General features: G+C 60.1%; 1 protein-coding gene across 5 annotated transcripts in view; it reads right to left on the reverse strand.

The window, feature by feature from the left end:
• The window catches only part of SPEG (striated muscle enriched protein kinase), a 56,908-nt gene extending 44,478 nt beyond the window's left edge, over positions 1 to 12,430 (reverse strand). For 2 of the 5 annotated variants that reach the window (XM_045851878.1, XM_045851885.1), the window contains exons 1-3: positions 11,935 to 12,430; positions 2,682 to 2,771; positions 2,434 to 2,593 (exon numbers count right to left, since the gene is read on the reverse strand). In XM_045851878.1, coding sequence (XP_045707834.1) covers positions 2,434 to 2,593; positions 2,682 to 2,771; positions 11,935 to 12,313 — 629 coding nt within the window. In that variant the 5' untranslated portion in view covers positions 12,314 to 12,430. Of the gene's footprint in view, positions 1 to 2,256; positions 2,594 to 2,681; positions 2,772 to 3,359; positions 3,390 to 4,295; positions 4,339 to 5,411; positions 5,472 to 11,934 lie in introns of those variants that run through there. The other 3 variants (XM_045851881.1, XM_045851887.1, XM_045851875.1) reach the window with 3 other exon arrangements.
• Between the last annotated feature and the right edge of the window lie 486 nt (positions 12,431 to 12,916).

Raw genomic sequence — 12,916 nt, forward strand, 5'->3', positions numbered from 1 at the left:
ACGCCCCATCCCTCGGGTGGCCTAACGCCAGCTCAGACCTGAGTCCAGCACCCACAGGACACAGCAGGTGGTAGCTGGGGTCCCTAGGGTAGGAGACCAGGACACCCCGGTTCCCATTCCGGGTCAGCAGACTGCCCCCGGCACAGGCCTTTAACTTTGTCCTGCCCCTGGGAAAGTTACCTGAGTCCTTGGAATTCCCTGGAGAAGCACAGAAGCTCCCCAAAGGGGTATGCTCAGAAATAACTCAGCTCAGAAATAACTACTGCGTGGGCCCGAGTCGGGAGTGCGGGAGAAGCGGAGACGGAAGGAGCTGGTCAGCCCGGAGTAGCCCGCTCACCTACAGAGCTCTGAGGTCCAAGGGCTGGGCCTCAGTCACCCCCACCTGGGCCACCGTGGGGAGCACGTCAAACAAAGATTCGCAAGAAAAGGAACCTGAGATGTCAGCAGCACACCTGACGCACGAGAGACGGCTTAATAAAAAGTTATGAAATGGCTCACTGAGGACTTACTGTATGCCGGGCATGTGCTAAGTGCTTTAAATCACTGAGTCATTTAATCCTCCCTACAATCCTCGGAGGTAGGAACTGTCAGTAGGTCCATTTACAGCCGAAGAGACTGAGGCTTCAAGAGGTCAAGGGCCTTAGCAAGGCGGAGGGGCCAGGAAATGGTCGGCACTGGGACCAAAACCCAGGGAGTCTGACTCCTGAGCCCTGATTCCCTCCACAACGTCTGGGACCCCGGCGGCACAGAAGGGAGGGGGAATAGGGTGCCGGCCACACGCAGAAATTCTAAGGGTGCCTGACTGTGAGGCTGTTTCAGGCTGGGCCAGCCACCTCCACTGCAGAGCCCACCTCTGACAGGCGTGAGAGGGTGGGGGGCGTGAGAGGGTGGGGACGGTGACCCGCAGTACCCTGAGGGAGAGGGACCTCAGCCAGCCACCTGCAGAGAGGCAGAGCGGACTCTGGGGGAGGGACAGCAGAGTCCCTGAGGAATGGCCTCTGGGAACTGGGTGAGGCATAGAGAGAAACTGGGACAGCAAGGGGAAGCCTCTTGCCAGCAGTTTCGAGCTCCGGGCCAGCCTCTGTACCACAGACATCACTAAGGAAATGGGTTCCTCTGAAGTTGCCATAGCAACTCCAGGCTCCGGCTGGGGCCTGGCAAAGAGAGGCAGGAAAGGAAAAGGCAAGCCCAGGGCACAGGAGCACCTGGTTAATGCCAATCAGAAAAAGCAAGGGAGCCTCCCTGGCCCCTGCCCAGGCCTCTCCTCTGCCCACCGGCAGCTACTCCCACCACCTTCTCCACACCAGGCCCCTTCCTTCTCCATGATGGTACCTCCCCCACAACACACTTACACCCATCACAAATCAGGCCCCCTGCCGGCCCCCCAGGTGCCCCCCAAAACCTCCATGATCAGCCACTCCCCTCTTCTACCACAGCACTCCCTCCTGTACGTGGCAATCCCCAAATCTCCAAAAATGGCTCTACTGCCTCACTGCAACACCTCTGCTCCTCAACACCCCTACCAGAACAACCTTCAACCCCACCCGCCGGCGTCTCCCACTCCATCATCACAGGCACCCCCCTCCAGCACTCCAAGCCCTCTGCCTCCACCCCAGCCGCCTGTCTCCATCCCTCCCTGCCCCGGCCCCTGCCTCCCCCACACCCCACATCCTCCTGCTGTCCCAGGCCCCTGGCCCCATCTGCCCCCTGACCACCTCGCTCTCTTCTCTCTCCTGGCTGTGCTCTCGCTCCCTGGCTCTCTCCTGCTCTCCCGGGAGCTGCCGTGGTTCCGTTCCTCCCAGAAAAAGGCCCACATGGGAACAGGAATGTGCAGAGAGATGAAAAGGCAGCAGCTGCTGAGACAGCAGGCACGGAGGGGGCCCCGAGGGGGGGGGATCCTGGGGACAACTGGAGCCTGAATGGGCGAGGCAGGAGAGGGCCCCTGGGAAGGTGGAGATACTGGAGGAGACGAGGAAGGCACAGAGGGGTCCGAGACCACGGACGTGGCACGGTGAGCCAGAACAGGAGGTGTGGGAGGACGTGGGTAGTGATGGCACAGGAGACGGATGGAGCAGTGTGGGAAGACGGAGTGAAGAGCCGTGGCCAGGGCTGGAAGCGATGAGGGGTGGAGAAGTGCACGGAGGGTGGATGGTGCTGGCGGGTGGGGGGGGGGGGTGGCGTTGACGGAGCGTGAGGGACAGCACAGGACAGCACGGTGAGGGAGGACCGTACAGGCCCACGGGGAGCGTTACTTACACGTGGATCGAGAGCGCCCGTCCTCTGTACAGACTGAACGCGCTGTCATACAGGTCACTGGCCACTGAAAGGCTATCCTCTGACCCCCAGCTTGCGCCCACCAGATTAGCTCGAGACGCCCGTACCAGCGGCTCCACCCCCAGGTGCCGTGGCCCGGCCCCGGCTGCCTGTGCTTGCCTTGGGCTGCCCGGGGGGCGGCGGGTGCCACCCCTGCTGCCCACTTCCTGCTCCAGGACCGTCTGCCCGCTGCCCCACCAGCTCACTTGCTCCTCGGAGGTGCCTGTCACGGAGGTCGGGGGCGTGTCCAGGGAGGTGCCCACCAGGGTATCGGAGCCCCCTAGAGAAAGGAGCATGGTGAAGCCCGGGCGTCTCCCGTGGGAGGCCCACCCACCTGCACCTGCTCTGTGAGCACCCAAAGAGCTCACCTGTGGGGGTGCTGAAGGTCCTGTCATCCCGAAGCTCCAGGCGCTGGGTCCCCTGCACATCGCTGATGTCATCCTCACCTGTCTCCGAGTCTGGGGAAACAGGGGTCTGTGTGGGCGGGGCCCTCCTCCCTCTCGCTCCAACTCTTCCCCATGTCGCTCCTGCCGCCCCCACGGCAGGCTCCGTCTCACCACCTCGGGGCCTCTGGCGCCTCCCTTCCCCTCTCTTTTGCTGCCCACACCCCCTGCCCATCCTGAGCTGCTCAGGGTGACCCCTTCATGCCAACTCCCTGGCTCCATCTCCGGGCCCCTGGCTGCTCATCCCTGCCTCCCTGGTAGTGCCCTCAACTACCTGCCACCGCCCTCCCGACCACTTCGTGAATGACCCTCAGCCCCTGTCCCTCCTCCCCTGTCAGTGGTAGCTTCAGTTCCCACGAAGCCCCCCAAATAACAAGACCCTAGGTTCCAAGGCTCTGCATCCTGGGTTCCTGCACCCCAGGAGCAAAGGGAGTCACCTCAGAGTCGTCCTGTCAGGGCACTCGGCCAGCCGCAGGACCAGCCTGTCCTCCACCCCGAGCCAGCCGGAACACGGCGGGGCGCAGCTGAGGCAGGGTGAGGAGAGGCCGGGTCGGGCGGGGAGGAAGGGGCAGTGGAGGGCTAGGGCGGGAGCCAGTTTCCTACCGTAACTTTGCTTTCTGCAGGAGCGGAAAACTTCGCTTCCATAGGAGCAGCAGAAGAGAGACAGGGACAGACTGTTATCAGAGCGTTTGTGGGGCAGGGCACAGCGGGCGGGCGGCACTGAGGGCACCAGGGTACCCAGTGCCCGGAGGTGCCCTGTGGGGCCGGGGCCGGGGAGGAGGGCCCCTGGGATGGGCAAAGCATCTCTAGTCCTCGACTGCCTGCAAGCTCCCAAGGAGTCCAGGGCTTGGGAGCCCGTGGGCTCTGCCTGGGTATTCCCACTACCCCAGTTATTCTGTACGCTCAGCACTTTCACTGGTGTACTCGCTGGTCACACACACGCACACATATGCACACACATGCCTGCTTGTGCTCAGCCCAGCCACCCCCCATGAGGGGCCAGGCTCACCTGCCAGTACATTGGCATTGTGCTTTGGCCCCTTCTTCCAAACCACCCTCTCTCCTCTGCTCTGCGTCATGGTAGGACAGGCGCCCTCCCCCCCCACCTCTCTCTTCTGCTGATTGGTCCTCACAAATGCCCAGTGGGTAGGCCAGGAGCAAAGTTTCCTGGGCATATATTTAACTTTGCCAGACTCGATCAGCTTCTGAGCCTCAGTTTCTCTATGAGTGCCATGAGGCAGGAGCCACGTGCTGGTGGCCATAGCACGGCTATGAGCTCCTCCCCACTTGGCCCCATGGATGGAGAAAAGTGAACCCACGGTGGGGTGTGTATGACCCCCCCACCCCTGCTTTGCTAGGTCCTCTCTCAGCTGCAGGGTACGGGGGCCTTCTTGGGTGGGCAGGTGAGTATGGGTGCGTGTGTGTTGGGAGGTCCCCCATCTCATGAGCTGTCTTCAGGGCCTGGACGCCTCACGAAGGCACATGGACCAAGGGCAGGACAGGGCACGGGTTAGAGCAGGAAGCCCACAGTCCACGCACCATGGGTAAGGCGGCTAAAGGCCCGGCGGGAGTGGCCGGTTTTCTGAAAGAGAAAAGCCAGAATGACTTGTTGAGGGCCAGGCTCGCCCCCGACAGCCCTATGCCTCCTGTCCAGACATCTACATCAAACAGAAATTCATCCCAGGGCCCAGAGTGTGTGTGTGAGGGGGAGGATGGACCAAAACTCAAGGTGGCCCTCCCCCCCTCCCCCGCCCCCATGGTGACTGTCCCCACTCTCCCTTGCCTGCCGGCCCTCCCAGCTGGGGCTCAGCTTGGCTCTGGGGAAGAGCAGGGGAGGAAGGAGAGAGAGAGGACAGCAAGGCTGCAGGTCAAATGCTGGGGCTCAAAATGGAGAGACTCCCAAGAGTGGGGACCTGAGCGACACCCCCCCCGCCCCCACCCCAGGGAGACAGAGGCCAGGAGACAGGATAGGGGACTGACTAACATGAGGGAAGAGATGCGGGGGGTTGCTTGGATGACTGGGAGACGGAGGGAGAAGGACACCGATTACTGCCGATAAGAAGACAGATCCTTGGGATGGGTGTCAAGAGGGTGGGGAGGGTGATGGGGGACAGAGGGCAAGGTTCCCCAGAGGGCCGGGGCCTCATGAATGCAGGAAGGAGGCCCGAGTCCGCGAGGACGGGGCAGGGCTTGGGGAATTTATTGAGCTCAGCGCGGATCCCTGTGCCTGGCTTCCAGGAGCTCTGGAAGATGGAAGGCTCCAGAGTGGGGGGCTGGGGCAAGCCGGGCAGGGGCCAGGGCCCAGCGCCCAGGTTGGCGAGAGGCTAGAGGAGACAGGGTGGCCAAGAGGCCAGTGGGCACTCCACGCCAAAGGCGGCTCGGAGACCTCCCCGGGTGGTCGCGGGTAATGCAGGCGATGGGGAGGGTGCCCTTCCGCACCGGGAGGGGAGGGGAGGGGAGGGGGGCTGCGTGCTCAGAACCCAGAGCCAGGAGCCCCCCCGGACCTCGCCAGGCCGGCAGCCTCGGCGGCCGGGGCGGGGCAGGCGCGACTCCAGCGCCCCTTCCCCAGGGCCCAGCTGCGGTGACCCGCCCTCCCTCCAGGTCGCCCAGCTCTTCCTGCCCCCTCCCGGCGCCGCCCGCCCCCGGAGCCCTCACCTGGAAACGCTTCTTCACCCACAGCTTCTTCATGGCGGGGGAGGGGGCCAGGCGGGCGGCCGGGCGAGGAGGGGACGGGCGGGGGCGGGGCGGAGCCGGAGTCGGAGGCGGGGCCGGGGGCGAGCGGGGGTGCGGACGCGAGCCAGCGCTGGTGGAGGAAGGAGCCTCGGGGCAGCGGGAACCCTGGCGGGGTTGTGGGGGTAGGGAAGGCGGCGGCGGCCGCGCCCAGAGCCCGCCCCTCCCCCGCCGGCCCGTACCCCACCTGGCGCCCCTTCCCTGCGTTCCCTGGGGCGGCTATCACTTGCTTCCCTGCACCCCTACCCTTGCATCTGCCCTAGGCCCTGGACGCATGGGGAAACTGAGGCACAGAAAGCGGTTCAATGGCCCCCATGAAAGATCGGGCCACTCTCTCATTGGCAGCCCTATGCGACCTCCAAGCCACCCCCTTCCGCCTCTCGTCGGACCGCTCTGGAAGGTCAGCGCATGTCGACTTGCTCACACTACAAACATGCTCACATGGACCCTGGGCCAGGCGGTACCCAACTCGTCTGTGGCCCTAGTACGCCTTAGGCCACAGCACCGGGTGGGGGCACCTAGGTCATTGACAAGGCAAGCTTCCTTTTGGTGGGGGCACCTGTGACATGGCCCCAGGCCCCTCAGGAAAGCCAAAGAGGGCTCTTGAGTTTCTTGAGAGTAGTTACTCTATCCCTGCACCCTGGCGCATGCGCACGAACACACACAAGCTAAGGTGCCAAGAGGTTCCCCTATTATTCACAAATAGGATCTACCTTCTCACCGGTGAGCATACGCGCTAAACTTTCTTTGTTCTCCCATTCAGCGTCACGCACACTTTGCCTGCCGAAAACTCTACTTCCCACCTAAGCACTGCAGCTGTTTCTTAATCATGTACTAAGCGCGAAGAACTTTATAAATGCTACCTCATTCATGACAACTCCGTGAGCCTGAAACCTTTATGAGCATTAACTGGCTCCATTTAACCTACAAGATGAAAGCTCAGAAAAGTCCTATCACTTAGCTAAAGCCACACGAGTTGTGTGTCTCCACGTGTCCCCCAGATCCAAATTTCCATCCCAGGGTCTGTAAGTAATGCCAAGCCTGGTTTCCGAGATGCCACTACAGAGTCGTTATCATTAACACTGTTGCATGCTTAGTACGCACCTAGCATCATGGGAAGAGCTTTGCATGAATAAACTCATTTAACCCTCGAAACAAGGACGGAGACTGAGGCACAGAGAGATTCTTGTCTAAGGTCACACAGCCACCAATCGGTAGAGCCAGGCTCCTAACTCGGGCACTGTGGCCGGGTGAGTGACCACTGTGCCATGAAGCCTCACGTGCCGATGGGTCAGTAGGTTCCCTAACTCTATTTCTCGAAAGTATGGGTCCAAAATAAATATAGAGCCAACTGATGAGTGTTGTTCAGCCTGCACAACACATATTTTAGGTGGTCAAGTTCATGCTCAAGTTCAGCCACTGACAACAGCACCTTGCTCATTATCAGTTTCTACTTGGCTCCTGAAGTTATTTGAGTTTGTGGCCCCTTTATTTTCAAGTTTAAAGTCATGTCTTATATGTTCTACATACATGCAGGTGGTCCCGTTTCCCAGACTCCCGGGGGACAAATATTGCACATACAGACACGTGCATGGGGACGTGTGTGCAGAGGGTGCACGAGTGTCCATATCACTTCCAGCCAGAGGACCCCAAACACCCACAGGTGCTTTCCCTGCCCACCCCCAAACACACCCACTCACAGATGGGGGAGCTGAGTGAGGAGAGGGGGTAACTTGAGCCCCTGATCTCCAGGAGAATCCGAGGGGCTGGCACATTCCACAGCAAAAATAACCAATGAGCAGCGGGCGTGAGTGACGGGACAGCTGGGCCGGGGAGAGGCCAGTGGGATTCAGTGTTCCCGCTCTGGGCCTGCTCTGCTCGCCCACGCAAGGCTGACCTGAGCATGCGTGCAGGTCACTGCCCGTCCTTCCTCCCTGGCTGAACTGCGGGGGCCCCCCTGTCATTTCCCCAAACCCAGACTTCTAATTTCTGCACGGCCAGCATTTCCCCTTCCAAAGAAAACCCAGGTCGCCGTGCCCTGCCTGGTCTCCCACTCACACGCTCCTCTGAACCAGGTGCACCCACTCCTCCCCTCTTCGCCGGCACTCTTTCACGCCGAGGCTCCGTTTATGCCTTGCCTCCTTTCACTCACCCTGAGTGTGAAGTCTTCACGAGCTCTCTATTTCTGACACGCGATGTGATTTTTGCTTATTTATCCTGTGCATTGAATGTCGTCTGTCTCCCTCCACTGGTGTGTGATCTCCAGAAGGACAGAGAGTTTGGTCCTCACCCCCAACACACACACTATGTGTCCCAAGCACCGAGAGCACCGCCGACACACAGTAGGCACGTGATAAACACGCTCGGGGGATGGTAGCACTGGGAGTGGAGAGGACGAGGGTTGTGGGGCTGGGGATAGTCAATCTTTCAGGAGCAGCTCATTCATCCAGCCTTCCTCCCCTCTCTGTCCTGACCCAGACCTTTTCCAAGAAACAGCCCGGGAAGTCACCATCTTGCATTCCACTCCGGATTTGCCCCGGAGGACCTGCCTTGCTTCAGGAAAGCTTCAGGCCAATTTCAGGGCCTCTCTGCTCCTCACTGTCCTTCCTCCCAGAGCACCTCACTGCTCCCTCTCTGGCCCCTCCTCCTCTTCCTCTGATTAGGACCTGGTAGGAATGGATGGGGACTCTCTCCATACCCATTCGCAACGCCATACCAGTTCCCTTCTGGCTTTTCATCCAACTCCAGGTGAGAATAGGACGCCTGCAGACTAGACCTCAGCGCAGTTCTCCTGGATTCCCTGCCTCTCCTAAACTGGCCCTGTCCCCCCACCCCTAACCTCTCCTTTCCATGCTTTCAAGTGCCCCCACCCCCACATGGTTCCCTACCATCTGCTGACCTTTGACCCTTCTGATTGACGCCAGATACTTCCAGACCCTGGCTAGGAAACTTCCAGCTAAACGGTGAGCACCGTCAGCTCCTCCTTACCCCCTGTCCTTCAGTGCGGGCCTCCCCTTCCAGCCACGTGCCCCGAGCTCTGAGGGCGGCACTGACTCTGGTCACTTGGTTTGCACAGGGCTCCTCAGCCTGTGCAGGCGGAAGCCTGGTGTTTGGGAAGAAGAGAATGACTGCCTATTTCGGAGACTGGGCCAGAAGATGACTCTGGGGATGTTGAAGAAGGGTGTTTATGATGACAGGTCTGTGCCTCAGACTTCCCACATTTTCCTCTCTGAGGACAGGCATTGTGCACCTAGACCCAGAGACCCAGCTTTCAGATCTGGCTCTGCCCCCTCACTAGCCAACTAGCCAGGTGACCTTGGGTAAATGCCCTCTGTGAACCCTAATTTTCATTCATATATATATATATATATATATATATATATATATATATATATATACACACACACACACACACACACACACACACATACATATACACGCACATATCATAACAGTAACCTGGGGCTTAGTCAATTAAGTAATGAAATGAGATAAGGTGCTTTATACATGTTAAGGCTCCTGTATTTCTGCCGTCTTCACTGTCCCTATTCTTTCCTCATTTCTACGCCCCAAATCCCACCCTCCTGCTTCTTATCTTTCAAACTTTCCAGCTTGCAGCCCACCTGTCTTCCCCAGGGCCCGGCCTCCCCAAGCCATGCCGATATTCCTCCATTCTGGAGCTGACATCTCAGGCTTCGAGAGTGCCAGGAACCTCAGCGTCAACTCCATCCTGCTGAGCCAGACGGCAGTCCCCGCCAGGAGACTGCCTCCCTCCCTCTGCAGCCAGGGCCTGGCTGGGCTTCCTCGAGAACCCTGAAGTCCTCTCCCTGGTGATCCCGACCAAGAAAGTTTTCTATGAGTAAGTCTGAGTGGTGCTGAGCTGCTGGCCCAGCTGCCCCTGACCAGAACCTGTCATTGGGCAGGAACTGATGGGGGCGGGGCGAGCAACAGGAAGAGGAAGAAGCCAGACTCACCCAGTCAGTCCCCAACATCACCACAGCAAAGTCCCTCCCTCCTTCCCCCAGTCCTGTGGGAGGGGTGTAGTAGTCAATCACATGGTTCGTTGCAATGGAACAAACAGAGGCTTCCGTCCCTGCTCTGTCACCTCCTAGCTGTCCAACGGGACGTGTCACTTAATCCCTCTGCCCCTCAGTTTCCCCAGGGCTGCCGTGGGACTTAAAGGATATGCCAAAGGGTATGACAGCATATTGCCTACCACACCGCTGCACAGTAGCTAGTCATGCTATTATAAGTTACTCCCAAGAATTGTTACCAGTTAATAATAATTATAAGGCTGTTCTTCGGGTAAGGATTTCACAGGTAGGAAAATGTTCTTAAATGTGACTTGCTGCAGCCTGAACCTCTACCTGTTCAACATGACTGTCACGAGCCCCCAACTCCAATACCACGGCCCCCAGCGTCCTCTCCTTTCCCACATGCTGTTCCAGCCAAATAGCCTGGAGACCATTGCCCAGGCCTCCATCTAGGCAGGCCAGCCAGGGCTCACTCACTCCATCGGCCATGCCACCCAGGTGACAAAGGGGCTGAGGGGACAGCCCTGCCCGGGAGGGGGGCTCTAGCACCCTGTGACTCTGCCCACTTTGGGGGACTAGGAGGCTCTTCAGAAAGGCCAGGCCTGGGCTGTCCTCCATACAATGGACAGCTCCCCCACCCTTCCTCCCTCCCTTCTCCAGAGCTCGGTGAACAGTTAGAAAGCTTCCAAAGACAAAACCAAGAGGGCAGGGTTCTTAGTTCTGGGGTGGCTATAACTGGCTGTATGTCTGTGGGCAGATCTTCCTCTGCTGCAGACCACAGAGTCACATCTGGAGCATCTGGAAGCATCTGGAGCTTCATTGGCTGAGGTCCTTTCCAACTCTACGCAAACCTTGGGACCCCCATGTTCCTCAGTACTTCCTTTCCCTTCCCCGATATCTCTCTCCCCCAAGCCGCAGTCGCATCACTCGGTCTCTCGTGCCCTTTGATTTCTGTTCTGTGTTCAGTCCCCTTAGGAGACCAGAGCTATGATCTCCAAAGCATCCATCCGATCCTTCCCCAGCTCAGAGCTCTCCCAGATGGGCCCCACCCTCTCACTCCAGGCTGGGAAAGCCTGTGCCTGGCCAAGTGCAAGGCCAACCAAGAGAAGCCAGCCTTGTTCCCTCCCCTCTGTCCCAGGCCTGGCCACAGGAACTCCCAGGAACGAGTTGTCGAAGGCTGTAGGAGGGAGGGCAGGGTGGTGCTAGGGAGAGAGGTCGGACAGAAGGAGGCTGAGCCCCTGCTCCGTCTCCTGCTGTGGCTGCACCTTAGCACCCTCCTTCCCCTCCAGCTACTGAGGTGCTTCATTCCTGTGTCTCCTCCTCAGCTCCCAAGGAGGTATCCCTACAGGACACCACCCAGCTAGAGTGAGAAATCCCTCTTGAAAATGCCCAGGACACTCTCAGTGACCCCCAAGCTCTTTACCGTCTCCCTGAACTGTAGCCTATTTCCTCAGAATTATGTTTCTCAAGGCTCAGTCGGCCTGAGGCCTTCTGCCTTTGGCCCAGAGGAGGTCCGAAAGGAAGCCCAAACGTGGACCCAAGGAGAAAGGGCCTGGCCAGGCACACGCAGACCCTGAGCACTACGCCCAGCCTCAGACCCCTCTCCTTCTGCCTCAGACCCTGACCCTTCCCTTCACACAGGAGACTAGCCCTCCACACCTAGATAGGCAGGGCCCCAGGCACATCCCCCCAGAGCATCCCCTTTCCACACTCTACAAACCTTAGCTAGAGGTGGCCGGCCCATGGGCTTTCCACACCCCTCCACCCACTCCTGTCCCTCATCTGCTTATACCTCCCGACCCCTCCACAGCCCACACACACGCACACACATGAACAATCACACGCCTCCTTACACACCTGGGAGCCCTTGCTCCAGGCTACATCCTGATGCCCTGAACCCTGTTTATTCATACTTGTCCACCCACTGGCCTCTTCCAGCCAGCCTGGTGCTGACCATCCCAGCCTGCCCCAGCAGCAGAGTGGGAGGAGCTCTGCCCTATCCCCTCAACAGTGCGGTGAGACCGGGGGGCTGGCTCTGTCCTTCCAATACGCACACACCTGTCGGGGGCTGATCAGGAGCTTCAAGTCTGTTACTGGAGCTGATAAAGATGATTTTCCACTGGTGGCCTCTTGTTACAGGGAAACTAGGAGGGTGTCCACCGTAAAATTCCCAGAGAGATCCAGGTGGGGCTCAGGCTTTGCTTAACCAATGCTGACCCTTGACCTCTGACCTTCCCGTGGGGAGCTTCTCTACCCAGACACCCCTTTCCCTGCCCTTTCCTCTCCATGGGCACTTCTGGGTCAGCGCAGCGGAGAAGCCAAAGCTCCTGGGAAGAAGCCTGGATGAATCCTCGTGGGCTGGGCAGCCCTTCTCTACCCCTGACCACCCCTCCCAGCCCCCACCTTCCCATTACCTCCGACCTCCAGCACTGTGAGAACGGCCTCACAGCAGGCCTGGCCCCGCTCATTCTGGGCCCTGCAGCTGTACGTGCCGGCGTCCTGCATCCCGCAGCTCCGCAGCCACAGACAGCTGGGCTCAGGGGCCGGCGGAGGCAGGAGCTGCCCATCTCGGAACCAGCTGAGGCTGGGCTGGGGCGTCCCGCTCACCACCACCCGCAGCCGCACGTCGCCGCCCACGAACACGGCGGCGTCCTTCAGGGGCCGAAGGAAGATGGGCGCCCCCGCCGCGGCCCCTCCGCTGGCCCCCACCTTGGCCCTCTTCGGGGGCACCCCGGGGCTGGGGGGCGCCCTCGTGCCCGCCTCCTCGGCTCGCGTGCCCCGGGATTTCTGCATGGCTGGGGGACGCTGGAACGGACGGCCACAGCGGCACCGGGGGCTGGTGCCCTGGAAGATGAGTCCGGGGGGCCGGCGCCCTGCCTTTCTGCTGCCCGCCCGCCTTCAGCCTGTGCTACCCAGAAGGTCACCAGGGCGGCCTGCTGGCAATTGCTCCTCGGGGGCTATTTTTAGGCCCCCCGGCTCCAGTTTCGAGGGAGCTGTGGAGGGAGGGGGCGGCAGAGGAGGGGACTTGGACTCCACTCTGCTCCTTCCCTCCCTCCAGGAGCCCCCCTGCACCCCCTCAAGCTTAACGGATTCCCGGCCCCCTCCCTCGTGGTGTGTCTGCACCCAAGCCCACTCGTGGAGGAGTCGGGTTACCCTCCCGCTCGGTCCCATTTCCTTTCCTCCCTCCCCTCAGGCCCCTGAGTCCCAGGTCCACTCAGCTAGGGAGAGGGACAGAAGGTCTTGGGTGAGATGTCTGAGAGACAGATGGGAAGGAAGGCCCAGTGGGGGTGAGCAGACAGCCCGAGAGGAGAGGCCAGCGGCCTCCCGCAGCCTCCATGACTGTGTGGTAAACAGTAAGACCAGGAGCAGGAGTCAGGTGGATTCTGGCTCCCAGCT

Source organism: Phyllostomus hastatus, unplaced genomic scaffold, assembly GCF_019186645.2.
Source record: "Phyllostomus hastatus isolate PE091 unplaced genomic scaffold, TTU_PhHast_1.1 phas_contig_137, whole genome shotgun sequence".
Taxonomy (NCBI): Eukaryota; Metazoa; Chordata; class Mammalia; order Chiroptera; family Phyllostomidae; genus Phyllostomus; species Phyllostomus hastatus.